This window comes from Dromaius novaehollandiae, chromosome 2 (assembly GCF_036370855.1).
Source record: "Dromaius novaehollandiae isolate bDroNov1 chromosome 2, bDroNov1.hap1, whole genome shotgun sequence".
Classification (NCBI taxonomy): Eukaryota; Metazoa; Chordata; class Aves; order Casuariiformes; family Dromaiidae; genus Dromaius; species Dromaius novaehollandiae.
Window position 1 is genome coordinate 7,836,046 of NC_088099.1, and position 15,239 is coordinate 7,851,284.

The following is a 15,239-nucleotide window of genomic DNA, read 5'->3' on the forward strand; positions in this document are numbered from 1 at the left end:
TCACAAAAATTAATTTGTTGCCCCAGTTTCACAGTATTTGTATGAGAACAGTGCAGTATTCCATGTGCATTAAGTAATTGCACCCCTTAGATTTCCTGAATAGGCCACATCAATCTAACTATAAGCTGGGTTTTAAAGAATCGTTTGGTTGCCTGCAAAACTTATGACAAGACTGGAAAAAGACTGACTTACTCAAAAAAAAAAAAAAAGAAAAAAAAGAAAAAAAAAAAAGACACCTTTGTGTTCAGTTCAAGTCAAAAGATGCAAAAATAACTAATTATGGATGTACAGTATAATAATATTTTGACTATCCCTATAAATATCCATGATCTAAGACTATAAATCAAACTGATACCTACACATATAGCTAAGAAAAGCATTTGCCTCAAGTAACCAAAATGACTTTGAAAGGATGCATTTGTATTATTTATTTGTTTGGTCATACAACTTCTAACCCAATGTGAAGTGAAAAAATAAAACGCAAACTTACCTCAGCCTTGACTATTCTATCCACAATGGTCTCCAGTGTTTCCAGCATACTACACTTTACAACACCTTCAAAATACTGAGAACGGTGTTGTAGGGCTTGCGTCACTGTGATATCTAGGTTATTATATGTTTTTTCAGCAGCAAGATTCTGAAAAGTAAGGCACATAACACATCTCAGTACTTACCATCAATCAATAAAGTAAATATTTTGGCATCAAGTAGACACACATTTCTGGTACAAGCTGAGCCTACTCCAAGTCATACATTAAATAAAGCAAATGTTTTTCAGTTTCAGTTTTTCAGAAGTCAAGCATGCAATAAATACTATATGACAGACTGGATTAATTAATAATATGTTTTGCAATATGCATTAGGCCAATGAAAGTCTTCTTACTTTGCTCTCTGGTATTTGGCTTGATGTCACTTGTCCTGCTTTTACAGAAGGAGTAGAGAATATAAAGATCTACTTCTACAGATTTTTAGAGTTTGTAAGAAAATACAGATTTAGCTTCCTTCTGTTTTTCACAGGATAAGGGGAGACACCCACTGCTCTGAAAATGACCCACAAGGTAGGTCTTAGTGGAAATCTAAGTAGAGGTTTCCTTCACCTTTCTTCTTATTTGTATGCTCACACTCCCTCTCCTGGACTATGCTGGCACTGCCATTTGGCACCAGAAAGTAATTTAAGTTGAAAATTATATGCTAACAACAACAACAAAATCCATCACCACCACTTAAGGTAAGAAGGTTTAAAGAATTCAAAAGCTAACCTCCAAGGCTTTTATTTTAAGAACAGGATCATGCTTGTACTAAGAGGACTCCAGACCAGCAAAGGCTCTCCTTGAAGGAGAGATGCAAAGAGAATGTATGTTCTCTCTCACCTGAGCAGGAAGATATTAATGAAATCTGCAATTGAGACAACACTGGTAGCATCTTCATATATAATAATCTGATCTGTTCTGAAGTAGATGACCTTAAGGACTTGAATAGTGTTAATAGGGTGCAATATTGTTAAGAATATGGTCATGTACCTAGGATCTAATAAGACTTTTTGCTCTATCAAAAAATATCAACCTGATCTGACAGAGAAGGGAAAAAAAACCCCACATGCATTAGTCATTCAATCAGAGGACAGTTATCAACAACCATTTGCAGCCAAAAAGAGGCAAAAATTATCCTGTATTACCAGAAAACATGAGGTAACATTAGTGCCAACATACAAAACATTAAACAAACATCACATCAAAGACCGTATAAAACTGTGGTTGCTTGTCTTCCAAAAATGGAAATTTAAAGTAGAAAAGATAGAGAAATAAGAGCATCACTCAGGAAAGTGGGCTGAAAGGTCACACAAGAGAAGATGGGAATACAGTTACTCAGTAGAAACATAGCTAATAAAGTGTCATCTAAGATACTTGGTATCAGCACAGAAGCAATTATATATATACCGGCTGCAAATACCTTCAAAGCTGCCTAAACTTCAGCCTTAACAGTCTAGTAAAAAGATCAGGCTTTCTCCGTTTTTGATTGATTGTTCTACTGCTCCCACGAACTACTCTTCAGCCAAGGCCCAAATTCTATATAAAATTAACATACTGCCTGCAAAAGTTACATTCTGCCTGAAAGGGACTTTGAGACATCAGCTCAAGTCTTGTGTTCTTGGTGCAGATTAGTACTCATGAACATTATAGAAATGGACATTTCACTGTTTTTACATAATTTGAATCTAAACAAAGTCAAAATTTTAGAGTAACTTAAAGGATTTGTGCATACTGGACTCCTAGTGACATCAAGATTTAAGTCACAAGTGACAAGTTGCAAATATATATTTTTTCAAGCCTAAGACTGCAGAGAAGTCTTCTTACGGACTATAGCGGCATTTTGATAACATTGGCACATCCTGGCCTATTAATTTTGTTCAGTGAAGCATTAAAGGATGAACAAAGGCAGACCTTTTCCTTGCTTGGTCCAGTGTTTCCATTTAAGTGGAATTATTTTTTGGCTGGAATTTATTGTGAATGGTCAAGTTCTTGGATTGGTTAAACAATTACAGTGAAGTGTGACAGGATAGTTTTGAGATGATCAAAGATGCAAGTAGCTTAGTTCAGGCCAAATTCTTAATGACAGACATCATGAGAACACAAAAAGCCCATCCAAACTTAAGTCACACATCTACTGTAATATAAAGCTATTTCTATAGCATCAACACCATTCCAAATCCTCTCCCAAGAACTGTAAAATTCATTCACAGAACTCAAAAAAAGAAAAAGTCTATTAATTTAGCTAACTGTATTTACAGACCTAGTTTAAAACTAGGTGATTATACAATGTGGCTAACATGTTTAGTTAAAAGTTAAAAATTACCAGTTGAATCTTGCAAATACTGTGTTCCTTGAAAGCTCAGATTATATTTTCCAAGCTTAAAGAACAAAAAACAACCCCCCTCGCCCCCCCCCGAAAGATTGGTTGAAGCAGACTGATGAAAGACTGGAAACCTCACAGGTCATAGCTGATTATGTTATTTTAAAACCAAGAAATTTGAAGATATGTAACAACTCATTTGCTGCAACTGCTATTTCCTATTCTCAGGAATATACTCAAGAGCACATCCACATACAAAAGCTGATCAAGGATGCCATAGCATAAAGAACAAAATATCGTTTTTCCCCCCCTGTTGGTTAATCAACAAACTACTGTATATGAGGAAAAACTCATTCTGGACAAATAATCAATAGATGTCCTAACTCTTTCCCATGTAACCAGCTGGCAGTAAACAACTACATCCTTAAGCCTTTGTGTTTTTTTCTGGTTCCCAATACATATTTTTTTTCCAATCAAAAGATCCAGGATCTCTAAGAATTACAGAACTTCGGTTGTCTCATTACTTAGATTTGCATTTTTCATTTCTTTTCGGTAGTGACCTTTTTAATGTTATCTAAGGAACCTCTTCCTTTCGGTGTCTTTCCTAAGAATTGGAAATAAAGGAAGTATGTCCTACCTCAAAGACTAATGAAATTGCAAAATTAAATTGAAACACTGAACCTATCAACTGTGAACTTTCATGGCCTTGGATATGTTAGAAAACTTCTGTTTTTACAGCTTCTAGCTATTCCTTGGCCACCTTTATGGCAGAACAGTATCTTCCACAGAATTAGAGATAATCTAGAAGAACAAAAGGACAGAAGTCTAGAACTGAAGATGGGCAGGAACATCAACATTTTGAAACATGCAGTATTAGGAGCACTGTTTGCAACAAGAAATATATACAAGCTTAAACTATTTTTCCTTTTGGGACTGTCCTCCATATTGCTGAGAGCATTCAGTGCAGAGTTTCAGACATCTGGATTGTTCATTATCACAAGCAGGCTGATGGAGCAAGCAAGTGGGGCACTTAGATCTCTAAAAATAATGTAGCTACCAAAAGTCCCAATTAGGAGGCAGTTGCACAGGGTGGGAGATGGGGGAGGGGGGGGGGAAAGAGAAATCACATTTTCAACTTTCTAAAAATACAAGAATAGCAGAGCGCTGGCCCTCTATTTTGGCGCATTATGGCATCAATCCAACTACACTTGCATGCCTGAGGGAAAAAAAAACAGGATACTGGCCTAAATTAGATCTAAACCAGAAGAAATACAGATGCAACACTCTGGATCCAGAGACCCACACAAAAGAATGCACCAACTAATTTTAATTCACTGAAAAAGGTCAAGACTGCAGGAGGAAATCTGCATTCACTCCTTGAAAACAGACAGCAGAATGGTAGCAGTTGGGAAAAGCAAGTCCAATCTCTGGAAGAGACACAAGTATTGAAAGCCTATGCCCTCTTTTGTAACAGTAAAGCCAGATCTAACTTTGGGTCATGTCCAGAGCAGTAGATGTCTGTGTGTAAGTAGTATTACTGAGGATAGCTTAGAAGCTCCTGTTTTTATTTATTAATTTGTAAATGCTTACAGAGTGAGCTGAATCTCTTTTATTCAGTTCATTAATTAAAGGCTAAGGAATGAAACAGCTGAAACAGACATATAAATGAATTCATTTTAAAATACTATATATAAAATATTTTACGGAATTTAAAATATATACTTACTATTACATCAAATTTGGAATAAATATCTACAACTTTTCCTAAAAAGGAAAACATACATTAGCAGAGTGTTTAAAATACAGTTATTTTTCTTGCATGCTACAATCATTCATTATCTTATAGTTACACAGAATCAAACAGATCAAGAAGGCAAGAGCAAAAAATAAACCATAAAGAGTTCTTCCAGGCCCATGAACCTTGATCTTAAATATTTCTTTATATTCCTTTTTCTCTTTTTTCCTGATGGGCCTAGTAATAATAATAAAATAATATATCTGATCTCTCAGATCAGTGTTTTACCACCATTTATCTTACCACACTCTTGTATACTTAATACACACCTGACTCATCCACAACAGGTAATGCTGATATCCTTCTCTCTACAAATATATTCAAGGCTTTAATGATAGGAGTGTCTGGATGTATGAAGGCAATGTTGTGGTAAGTTCCTATCCCAAGTTCATCCAAATTCTTCTTCATAAAGGCAGGCTTTGGCATCTCTGACATCTAGGAAGGTCAGAATGAATGCATTTACAGGGCAGTCTTCTGCAGGATACATTATAGCTAGCAGGTCTCCATGTGATAGTTATTTACATGAGGAAATCAGTATTCATGCATCCATCTACAGAATCCAAACAACTGTGACCAGTTGCTACAGCAATCTGCTGCTAAATCAATGTAAAACCAAAACAAGCTCAGACCTAGAAGCATTACTTCTGTTCCAAGTAGCTCTAAATTAAGACCATATAACTCTCAATTTTGACTTAGTTTATTCTTGTAGTAAACCACTAAAAACTTTTGATCCTAAGCAGTGTCCTTATTTCCACTGAAACCAAAAGGACAGCAAAAGATACAATATGCTGCATGCTTATTTCAAACTTATATTGCTTTGTTTTGCCTCCTATCCATTCCTGCGACTAACATACTACAGTGAGTTATGATAGTCTTTACACTCCCTTGTCACCTGCACTTAAGTTACAAGACTGATGCCTAGTCTCTGGGTGACAAGTTTGTTATTCTGTTCATGTAATCAAACGAGCTTCTGGCACTGTGTAGTTCTTCGAGAAAGGACAGCAAAATACTCCAATAGTACAGACATTTGTGCTGGCTATTTAGCTTTCTCTACATAACTAGAACAACATAAAAGTAACATATAGTTCCTATATCAAGCTTACTTTCTCGATTATCAAGAAAGAGATAGACACAGACACACACTGAAGTGCTCAACTATGTAAGGTTATCAACAAGTTTCCACACTAAGTCTTAAATTACTTAATGTTATAGATTTGTACTGAAAATCTGTTAAGCAAAAGTACATCTTTAAATACTTACAAAAAGCTGGAGGAACTTGAGAATTCTTTTATGGGTAAGTATATAAAGTGCATTCCCACTGACAGGATCTATAACTGGCAATCTATGGATTTTGTTTTTGATCAATGAATATACAGCATCAAAAAGGCTGAGGAGAAAACATTAAATTTTTAATGAATTCTGGCTGACAATGAGCAATGTCAAATAATACATACACACTTCTAAAAACCTGCATAAAATACACTCAATCAGTAATTATGTGCATTATCTTTAGGGCTTTTTGCATTTTGTGAACAAACCTATGATAACATGCTCATGAACATTTAATATCAATACGAAACAAGAAGAGTGACTTTCTATGGTAGAAAGGAAAGCAGAAACATTCCTTCACAAGTCTTATGTCTAACTCCCCCGCCCCGTGACTGTCATGCTGTCAGAATCCCTTCGCCCAGAAAGAATACTTCTGTCAGAGACAAAAAAACAGTGAAAAACAGTTCTGCATTTCATGCATCTTGATCCCACACTGAATATACCACCAGGCAGGGGGCAGAGCCCAATCCCTCATACTGTTTCCTTCTAACCACTTGAGACAGACCAACAGCAGTTCCTTCTATAACACTTTCCTAGAAGTGGTTGGTTTTTTTTTTTTTTTTTTTTTTTTTTTTTTAAATGAACGTGTGCACATAAGCAATTAGGCCAAAACAGTTATCTAACCATTCCATTACGTTATCATTGGGGAACTGCAGAGAATTTATTCTCAGGAGATCTGAAACATTCCTCCAAGCACTGTGGACTATGATGTAGCAATAGTCCAACCTATATAATACTATTCTTCTTGCAACTACCACTGATTTTTTTCTTTGTCTTACTAAGACTGATAGAAACAGCCGACTACCACTTATAATAAATTAGTACGTTATAAAGTTCGTAAGAACTTTGATAAATGCCTACTCGCTGGCTTAGACTTCTACCCACACACAATATGCTCTGCATTACGAGTACATTGCAGGAATCAGCTATCCTCATCTGATGTATGTGGAGCCAAAATTCCCGACGCCGCCCTGCAAATTCCACTCCTGGAGCAAACACTGAGGAGTTAAATGTTGCAGTCCAACTGCCACAGAGCCCAAGTCTCTTTCTGGATTAGGTCTTCAGTTGACTTGCAGTATCTTTTTATATACGTCCTACTGCATCTTATTTTTTTCCAATGTTTCTCCTGCTGCACCTTTGACTGAAGGTAATTATACTATTTCATTCTCTTATGGTATGCTTAGTGACCAGTTACAACTTAAACACATTCCTACTCAGGACACAGTAAATCATTACTTTGTTTAATCACTAGCGTTCCCTTTATCAGTTTCCTTCCACAGTATATAAGCAGTCCTAGTCCAGAAACCGAAGGAAAGCATCAGAAATTAACTTCAGTACTGCTAAATCGCAGAACAGGAGAATGGTAAAGTGATCTGCTAAAGCTATCTCTCAAGTTACTTTTAGTAACTAAGGTATAATTGCAGTTTAAAAACTATTGTTTGGAAGGAATTTGAAAGGAAAAGATACCTACTGAACTAAGGACAGTCATTTATATTTTAATGAACACAACTTAGTAGCAGAGCAAAACAAAAAGCATGGATATTATCTTTCCCTCAGTAAAAGGAAATGTCTCGTGTTGGAAGTACAGTAAGTTTTCCATTACTATGACTGACTGAAAGCAAGACAGCAAAAGGCTCTTCACGCTTTTTACTTTTTGTAAAACATACACGATAAGCAGGCTACTTTGAAGGGTCATCACGCTGCCTTTTTTGTGTATTTTTGGGCAATTAATTTTGATTCGGTTGCATATGTCTAATTCGTTTACCTGAACAAATAGACTGATAAAAAGCAAAAGGCAAAGTGAAAGCCATCTTCTTTGGGCAATTAAAAAAAGTCTTCACACACAATATAACGCACCCACGCCTTCTTGATTAAATTAAAAAGACATTCATTTGTTATTGTACTCCGTTTACAATAGAAATTGTTTCTTTTTTCATAAAGCAATCTTAAATTCAGTATTGAGATTGAGTTAGGTGGTTTGAAGTTGAGCAGAATGAAAAGCAAAATCCTACCTTGCATCTGGGGAGATGTTCACTAAAGGTTTAAAGGTCTCTTGTAAATAAAGCTCTGTGTACAGAAAATTAATACTCCATTACCATTTTATATGAAAGCATTACCATTTTTATGAATTCCTCAGTACAAAATTAATGGGATGAAAGACAAATATATTTAAGTTATTTTAGATAGTCTACCAGCTTATGCGTGTTCCACATGTTAAAGATACATTAAGACGATCAAATGGTTTTAGACCAAGCTTTAAACTGAATCAAGGGAAATGCTACCACCAGGGGCCACTACAACAACAGAAACGATCTTACTTTACCAATTCCCTCTTTTCTAAGTCTGCCGCACAAACTTTATTCATAGAGTACTTCTGTATACTTAACACGGCAGATGGTCAGTTTCTCCCTAAAACTTACTCCCTAAATTCAGCACTTCACACCCAAGCATATTTATGTATTTCTGCTCACACCCCGCAGCTCGGGCACGGCTTGCTGCTCACCTGTCAGCTCATTCAATACATATTCCCATCCATTCATCCTCGCATCCTGGCTCATATATGCATCGCCAGAATGGGAGTGTATCAACTCTACGGCTATACACACGCCCTTACTCCAGCTTCTTTTTGTCTTTTTTTATACAAGAGCAACCAAAATACCCAAGGAGATGGAGGAGCTTATGAAGAGAAACTAAAGACTGGGACTTTTCAGTTTGGAGAGGAGAAGACTGAGATTTACAAAAATCTCAAAAACCAAAAGAGTGGGCAAGTTGAACACGGCACTGTTCCTCAGATCCCACAATACACAAACAACGGGGCACTCACTGAAGCTAGTAGGACATTAAGTTTTAAACACAAAAATACCCAATTCACACAACAAGCAGTGAACACCTGGAACTTGCGGCCACAGGTGGTTGTGAAGGCAGACAGTATTAACAAGTTCAAAAAAGGGACTTTAGACAAATTTAAGGATCTAACAGGTCCACAAATGGCTATTAAAAGGACAGAGCAGGGGCTCTAGCATACCTAATACAGTAGTTGTATAGACTGGGAAGGGCGAGAGGAAAGGATCACAGGAAGTGGTCAGGTTTGCATGCTCTCCCTAAACACCAACGCTAATGTCTCCAAAGGGACACTGGGCCAGACGGACCATTGGTCTGACCCAGTTCTTATAGCTCTTCTGAACAACAGGAACAAGACAATTAAATTTCAGCTGTTATTCAGAATCAGCTTTCTTAAAGAAAAAAAAAAAGTGAGATGGTGCTTATCATGCAAGAGTGGTGAAACAGAATATAGCACATATCGCCCTCGTTCACACATTGTTTCTAGTGGAAAAATAAACAGCAGCAGCAAGTAGACAAACTCTTACTATTCCTGTTTTCATTAAAATGTAGAGAGACACAAGCTAAAAATCTGTGATTAAATGAAAATCCACTATATATAAAAAAAAATAGTGAGGAAACTTTCAATTAGCAATCAAGTAATAAATATTCTTACCCCTCCAGGTTTCTATTTTGTGCTCCTCCAGTTCATAGATCTGAACCTACAATGGACAGATGGAAAGTCTGTAACTCAAAGTATTAATTTCTACCCCAAATTATTAACAGTGTGATTTAGATTCAAATAATTTCCTTACGTTTTATTGCAGGCAAGATATAGAGCAAAAATTCCAGGTAACTAATTGCCCAGTCAAAAAGAACATTTCTTGGCAATATCAAGAGGCAAGGGGCGATCCTGCTCCATGCAGGGTAGCATGCTGGACCTACCATCTCAGGGGACAGGAAAGATTTTCACCTATCTTTATGGATCTAGAAGTTCGGTTTGCAGTCTAAATCTTTTCCAGACTCAAAGGCATCCCCTCAGGTAGCTTATCCCTCTTAAAATAAATGTGCCAGAGTAAATGGTCTGATGATTCCCACCACAATCAAACCAGTAAGGAGCTCACCCTGAACACTTGACTTGTTAATGCTAAAAGAGAGGAATTTTACTGTTGCTGGATTACACACAAGCAAAAGCACTTGGTTTAATACTCAGTTCCATCAGCCTTCAAGAAGAACCACTATTATATAAACATATTTTTTTCTTAAGTTTAACCTTTTACTGAGGTTAAATTCTTCAAATGTTTTTGGATATTGCATCTAAGCCCGGCATGCTCTCAGTACTTCCCCTGTGCCAGCAATGATGCTGACCTGTGTTGAGCTGGTTAAAGGAAGCAAACAGGCAAAAAAATAAAAAGCTACAAAAAAGTTACCAGTTTTCTGATGGTTTAGCTCCCTTAAGTGACCCACAGCAAAGATAAACAAATGATATTGGACAAAGGAGGTGGTAAATCTGCACCTTTTGATGGCAGCTAACCCTTAGGTCAGCTCAGCTATAGCATCAACCACCCTTAAGAGTCTTTTAGGGTACTTGCCAAAAGAAAGGCAAATAAGACAGCTGAGGGCAGTTAAATCTATTCAAATGATCACATGAGCAACTTTTAGCTAAATGCCTTAGGCGCTGATGAGGCGAGGCTAAACCTAGTACTTCATTCACATTATAAGGAGAAATTCCCTGAACTTTCCTCATCAATCATTTAAAAATATCTTCTAGCACATGAACAGCAGCATGTTGCATCACATCACATACAGGGCGAATTTTAGAAAGAACTAAAATACTTGGACAAAATTAGGCCGAATATATAATTAAGATTGAAGTACCTCTGGATACAGAACAGACTTTTTACTTCTTTTATAGAAGACCATATCACATAAGTCAAAAGTTGCCACTTTACTCAACTATCCTCCTTTCCTCTGCACAGAGACTATTTTAAGCACAACATATGGAATAAGATGGTGGACAACATAAATAGGAGTGCCAACATGTAGATCTTAAGTAAAATCATATGGAAAAACTAGTACTATTGAAGGCTGAGAATCATTACATGGAAACTACTATAAGTTACCAGTGTGCAATCACTTCCAATTTGCTTTTTCTTCTATCCCCAGAAGGAAAAAAATAAAATCTTTTGTAACAGTAAGAAAGGATAGCGCACAAAACTATACGCATCTGACAAGATATTTCATTATAAATTATAAAATGAACTGGATAAACTAGCCTTGAAAAGCCTCTTACATCATTTATCATTTTTACCCAGCTGTTCTTAAGTTTTTAAGCTAATAAAACATGGTAGATATATTTGAATTGGTAGTGGGGGAATTGTGATTTGAAAAGAACAAGAAAGTGATGTAAATGCTTGTATGAACATGTAAGCAAGAGAATTTCATCAACAGACTACCAGTGGGAATTTTAAATTACAGTTAATTGAAGTCAAGCGATCTCAAACTGATTGTGCAACTCGGCCATGCAACTAAAATATCTGCATGTATTTAACTAGTTTAACTTGTTCATATTATAGCATCACTCTAGTGCAGTAATCTTTTAATCCATCTGAGCCTCTGTAAATTAGCATTCTACTTAACCCTGCATACTCTTTTCAGAACAACCCCCAACCTCTACTATAGGTAGAAGCCAAAGATACCTTTACATATAAAACATGTGAACCACTACATAATTAACATTATCTTTTAACTAAGATGAACTTTTTCACGTAATTTTAAAACCAAAAAGCAGTTTTGGGTTGAAGTTGCCCATTTATAGAGAGTTCTGATTACTATGAAACATGAAGCAACCACGTATTTTGAAACAGCCTGGACAGAAACAAATAAACAACCACCAATAATCAAGTATTTTCCTGCACAGTTTTTAAATTACATTTAATTTTTAGTAAATATTTTAGCTAGATCCTTCATCCCAAATACATTAAGTATTAATTGTAACACTAAATAGAGCTTAGTATCCAAAATCAAGGAAATCATTATGTCTATTAAATACCACCCCCCCCCCCCAAAAAAAAAAATCATGTTTACAAAAGTGTAATTGAAGCAGACAGATTAGGTTACCTGTCCAAAATCACAGGATGCCCACAGCAAAGCTGGGAACTAAACACAGATGTACAGATCCATTCTACTAACTAGACCACAAAAACATCTCTTTCAAAAGAGGTTAGCGTATCCGTGACATATCTAAGCTTTGAGACACTTAACAAATATTAATTAATCCTTCAAACAACAGTTCAAAATTTCAGTTTCTGTACTATATGGCAACCAATGAAAGTATAGCTTAACATGATACTTACCATTGGAGACTTATAGTATCTATGCAGTATGTTAATGAAATCTGTAATTGTTAACATCCCTGTAACAAGTGATATATAAAAAAAGAATTTCTTCAGACATACTTAAGGTGTATAACCTCCAGATATTTTCTCTGTTTACATTCACAATACATAATTTAATAAACATTACATCTGTGTAACATACATTGTTATTAGTTTAATACAAATAGACAATCATTCCAAAACCATGTATATCCATTTTCACATTGACACAATATTTCAGAATAAAAACCATACGAGTCTGAATTAATATTCAAAACTACAATCCAGGTGCTTCTCCTCCTCTTTTTCAAACTGACCCAAACAAAACCTTGAATCCAGACTGCATCCACCCCCAAAGGAGTGGAAAGAAAAGAGATTTCAAAACGCATTTAAGGTTTAGCCTTGCCTTTGATTTTCTTTTTGAACAAAACACGCTCCCATTAAGTACTTGCCAAGTCAGGCAGACTCTCAGAATCTAATGCAAGAAGAAAATAAATAGTATGATCCATTTTCTTGATTATCACCTGTTAAAGAACTTCACTCAATCCATTGTAATCCCCAATGTGTGTATCGAAATAGGACTTTTTTAGAAATAGTACATCCATAGTACACACATTTTAAACCACTAATACCAAGCTATTGAACATAATATTGATAATTAGTTTAGTTACCTGAAAATATTAATCTTTTTTGAGCTTTCAAGTTCTAAATTTGAGAAGATGTAATTGCTCCACTGATTACTACTCTTACATCTAAACTGAAGAAGCTAAGAAATGGGGAATGGAAAAATTAATTCAGAGGTCAGCTTTAATTGACTAGAACTCAGTTACAGACAGAAACTGAAATTAAATATAAATGAAGGTACCCAGCATTCCTGAGATGTACTGCACAAAATTACTGCTCCCTCCCCCATGGATTCAAAATATTATAAGAAATACTTTATAAAGTATCATTTCCAATAACCCTCAATCCACGTTCCAGGTCACACAAAGTATTCGTAAGAGTATTTATAACTGTCACTATGACTCTGTTTTTCAACTGCAACATAGCTCTAATTTTAGATTATTATTATTATGGCAATGTTAGAGAGAGCTGCATGACTTTAAAATAAGCAATACACAGCTAATGTCCCTGTTTCCCCCCAACCCCACACCCCCCTCTCTGGGAGATATCATCTGTAGCATTCAGCATTAGCTCTTACTCCTTACTCATAGAATATTAAAGAAACTTTTCACCACTACATCTCTAGGCTGTTAGACCATGGCTAGCCCTGATCACCTTCTGCAACAGTGAAGCACCTTGAAAACTCAAATAATCCTGAAAAATGTTAGGATCTACTTACCTACAAAACTCTGTTTTTTACTCTCCCATAGCGGAGCTGCTCTAACACCATTTGCCACCAAGGCAAAAAAGGCTTTCTTTACCTGCAAAAAGATTGAACAGTTAAACAAATCCTTACTCTTAACTGAGCATACAGAAGAGTTTCCACAGTTGCTAGGAAAAACACAGCATTATCAGGTAGCTAGTATTCAAAAAAACAACCAACAAACAAAAACTTAAAACTTGCACGAAATAATTAAAACGCTTAGCAAAAACCCAAAACTGGTTCTGTTTTTATTTTGTTATGTGAATATTCTAAGTAAAAACGCTCTGATGAACAAATAACCTGATGCAGCAGCAAAGGTATGCTCCCTAACCTTAAATTTTTTCCTGTTTGATATTAAACATAAGATTATCCCCCTGCCTTTAACTCATGACATTAAAAAAAAAGTCTGTAATGAATAAAAGTCAGAGTGTCCAATTTAAGTCTATGTCTTGAAACTCTGAGATTTTATTATACTTTAGTTGATCAACATTCACTCTAGCAACAATTGCAAGGGGAAAAAACAGAAACAATAGAAGTCTCATTTCTTTTCCCATTCTAGCAGCTTTTAGACTCCTGATTTATACAAATTAATCAGTATAAAAATAATTTTAATATGATTGAAACAGTTAAAAGGGCTAGCCAGTTTTCCCACAGAAGACCCATAATCACATTTTTTGGTCTTCAAATTAACCTTCCTCCTTCCACTTCTGAACCAGAAGTTAAGGTTATATTGTCATTCTCCACAGAGTCACCTGTGAGCATTAGTTCTGTGAAGCATGAAGCAGATCCAGGCTGTGGTGGTCCTCAAAGCCCCGATCTCAACAATATACGCTTGAGCATACTATGGCTTCTCTTCTGCCCACATGCCTAGATTGCCTTCACACGGAAATCACAATAAAAAGCAATGGTTCTTGTCCAGGTCTTGTGCCTCACAGGGCACAGCTGACGTGCGTATATCCATGGAAATGCTCCAGGTCCAGAAAACATAGAAGTAGCAATTGTGACCACTTGACTCAGTTCAGTAATCTGAATAGATCACAAGTACAGAATATTTTAAACATCTGCTGTTTAAAAATCTGTGTCAGAGGGCTACTCTCCACAAAGGACTCAGGAATAAAGAACGTCACCATCAATGGGATCAATATCCAAAAGAGTAGTGGGTACTGTCACTGGTAGGCCAAAAATAAGAAGTCTGCCACTGTTAGTTACAATCATCTCAGAAAAGTTTGCAAAGCCACCCATGTGAAATCCAGCGTCATGAGATACTTGACAGAATCTCCATTTAAACTTTACTTAGTATTATAATAAATCAGTTTACATTTCTAAAAGTTTGTTAGACTTCTAGCCTGCATCAGAACACATCAGCTCTGGCTACACTTTGGCATACAGTAATTCACACTGAACATTTCAAAGAGCCAGCGCTATCGTACCATACATGAACTTGAATCTTTAAGACTTGGCTTCTGTAAGCAATTCAAGTCTCAGGCAGCTTCTTTTCTCTCTAACCATTAGAAGGAAATCTGACCTCAGCCAGGAACAGCTCTCAAAGCTGTCTTCTGACTTTAGCGATGCTTCTGCCATATCATCACTGAATAGGAGTAATGATCTGCATAACAACCACCTTCCCTAAACTGCAGTGAAACTAAAGAAGTCGTACTGCAAAAAAAAATCTAGAACCTACCAATAAGAATGCAACATACAT

General features: G+C 36.2%; 1 protein-coding gene across 4 annotated transcripts in view; it reads right to left on the minus strand.

Moving 5' to 3' along the window:
* PRKAG2 (protein kinase AMP-activated non-catalytic subunit gamma 2) overlaps positions 1 to 15,239 on the minus strand; it is a 228,254-nt gene that overhangs the window by 6,354 nt on the left and 206,661 nt on the right. For all 4 annotated transcript variants that reach the window (XM_064505725.1, XM_026096918.2, XM_064505724.1 and 1 more), the window contains 8 exons: positions 13,514 to 13,595; positions 12,151 to 12,209; positions 9,471 to 9,516; positions 7,987 to 8,041; positions 5,906 to 6,032; positions 4,915 to 5,080; positions 4,577 to 4,614; positions 491 to 637 (listed from right to left, as the gene is read on the minus strand). In XM_064505725.1, the coding sequence (XP_064361795.1) occupies positions 491 to 637; positions 4,577 to 4,614; positions 4,915 to 5,080; positions 5,906 to 6,032; positions 7,987 to 8,041; positions 9,471 to 9,516; positions 12,151 to 12,209; positions 13,514 to 13,595 (720 nt within the window). The remainder of the gene's footprint in view (positions 1 to 490; positions 638 to 4,576; positions 4,615 to 4,914; positions 5,081 to 5,905; positions 6,033 to 7,986; positions 8,042 to 9,470; positions 9,517 to 12,150; positions 12,210 to 13,513; positions 13,596 to 15,239) is intronic.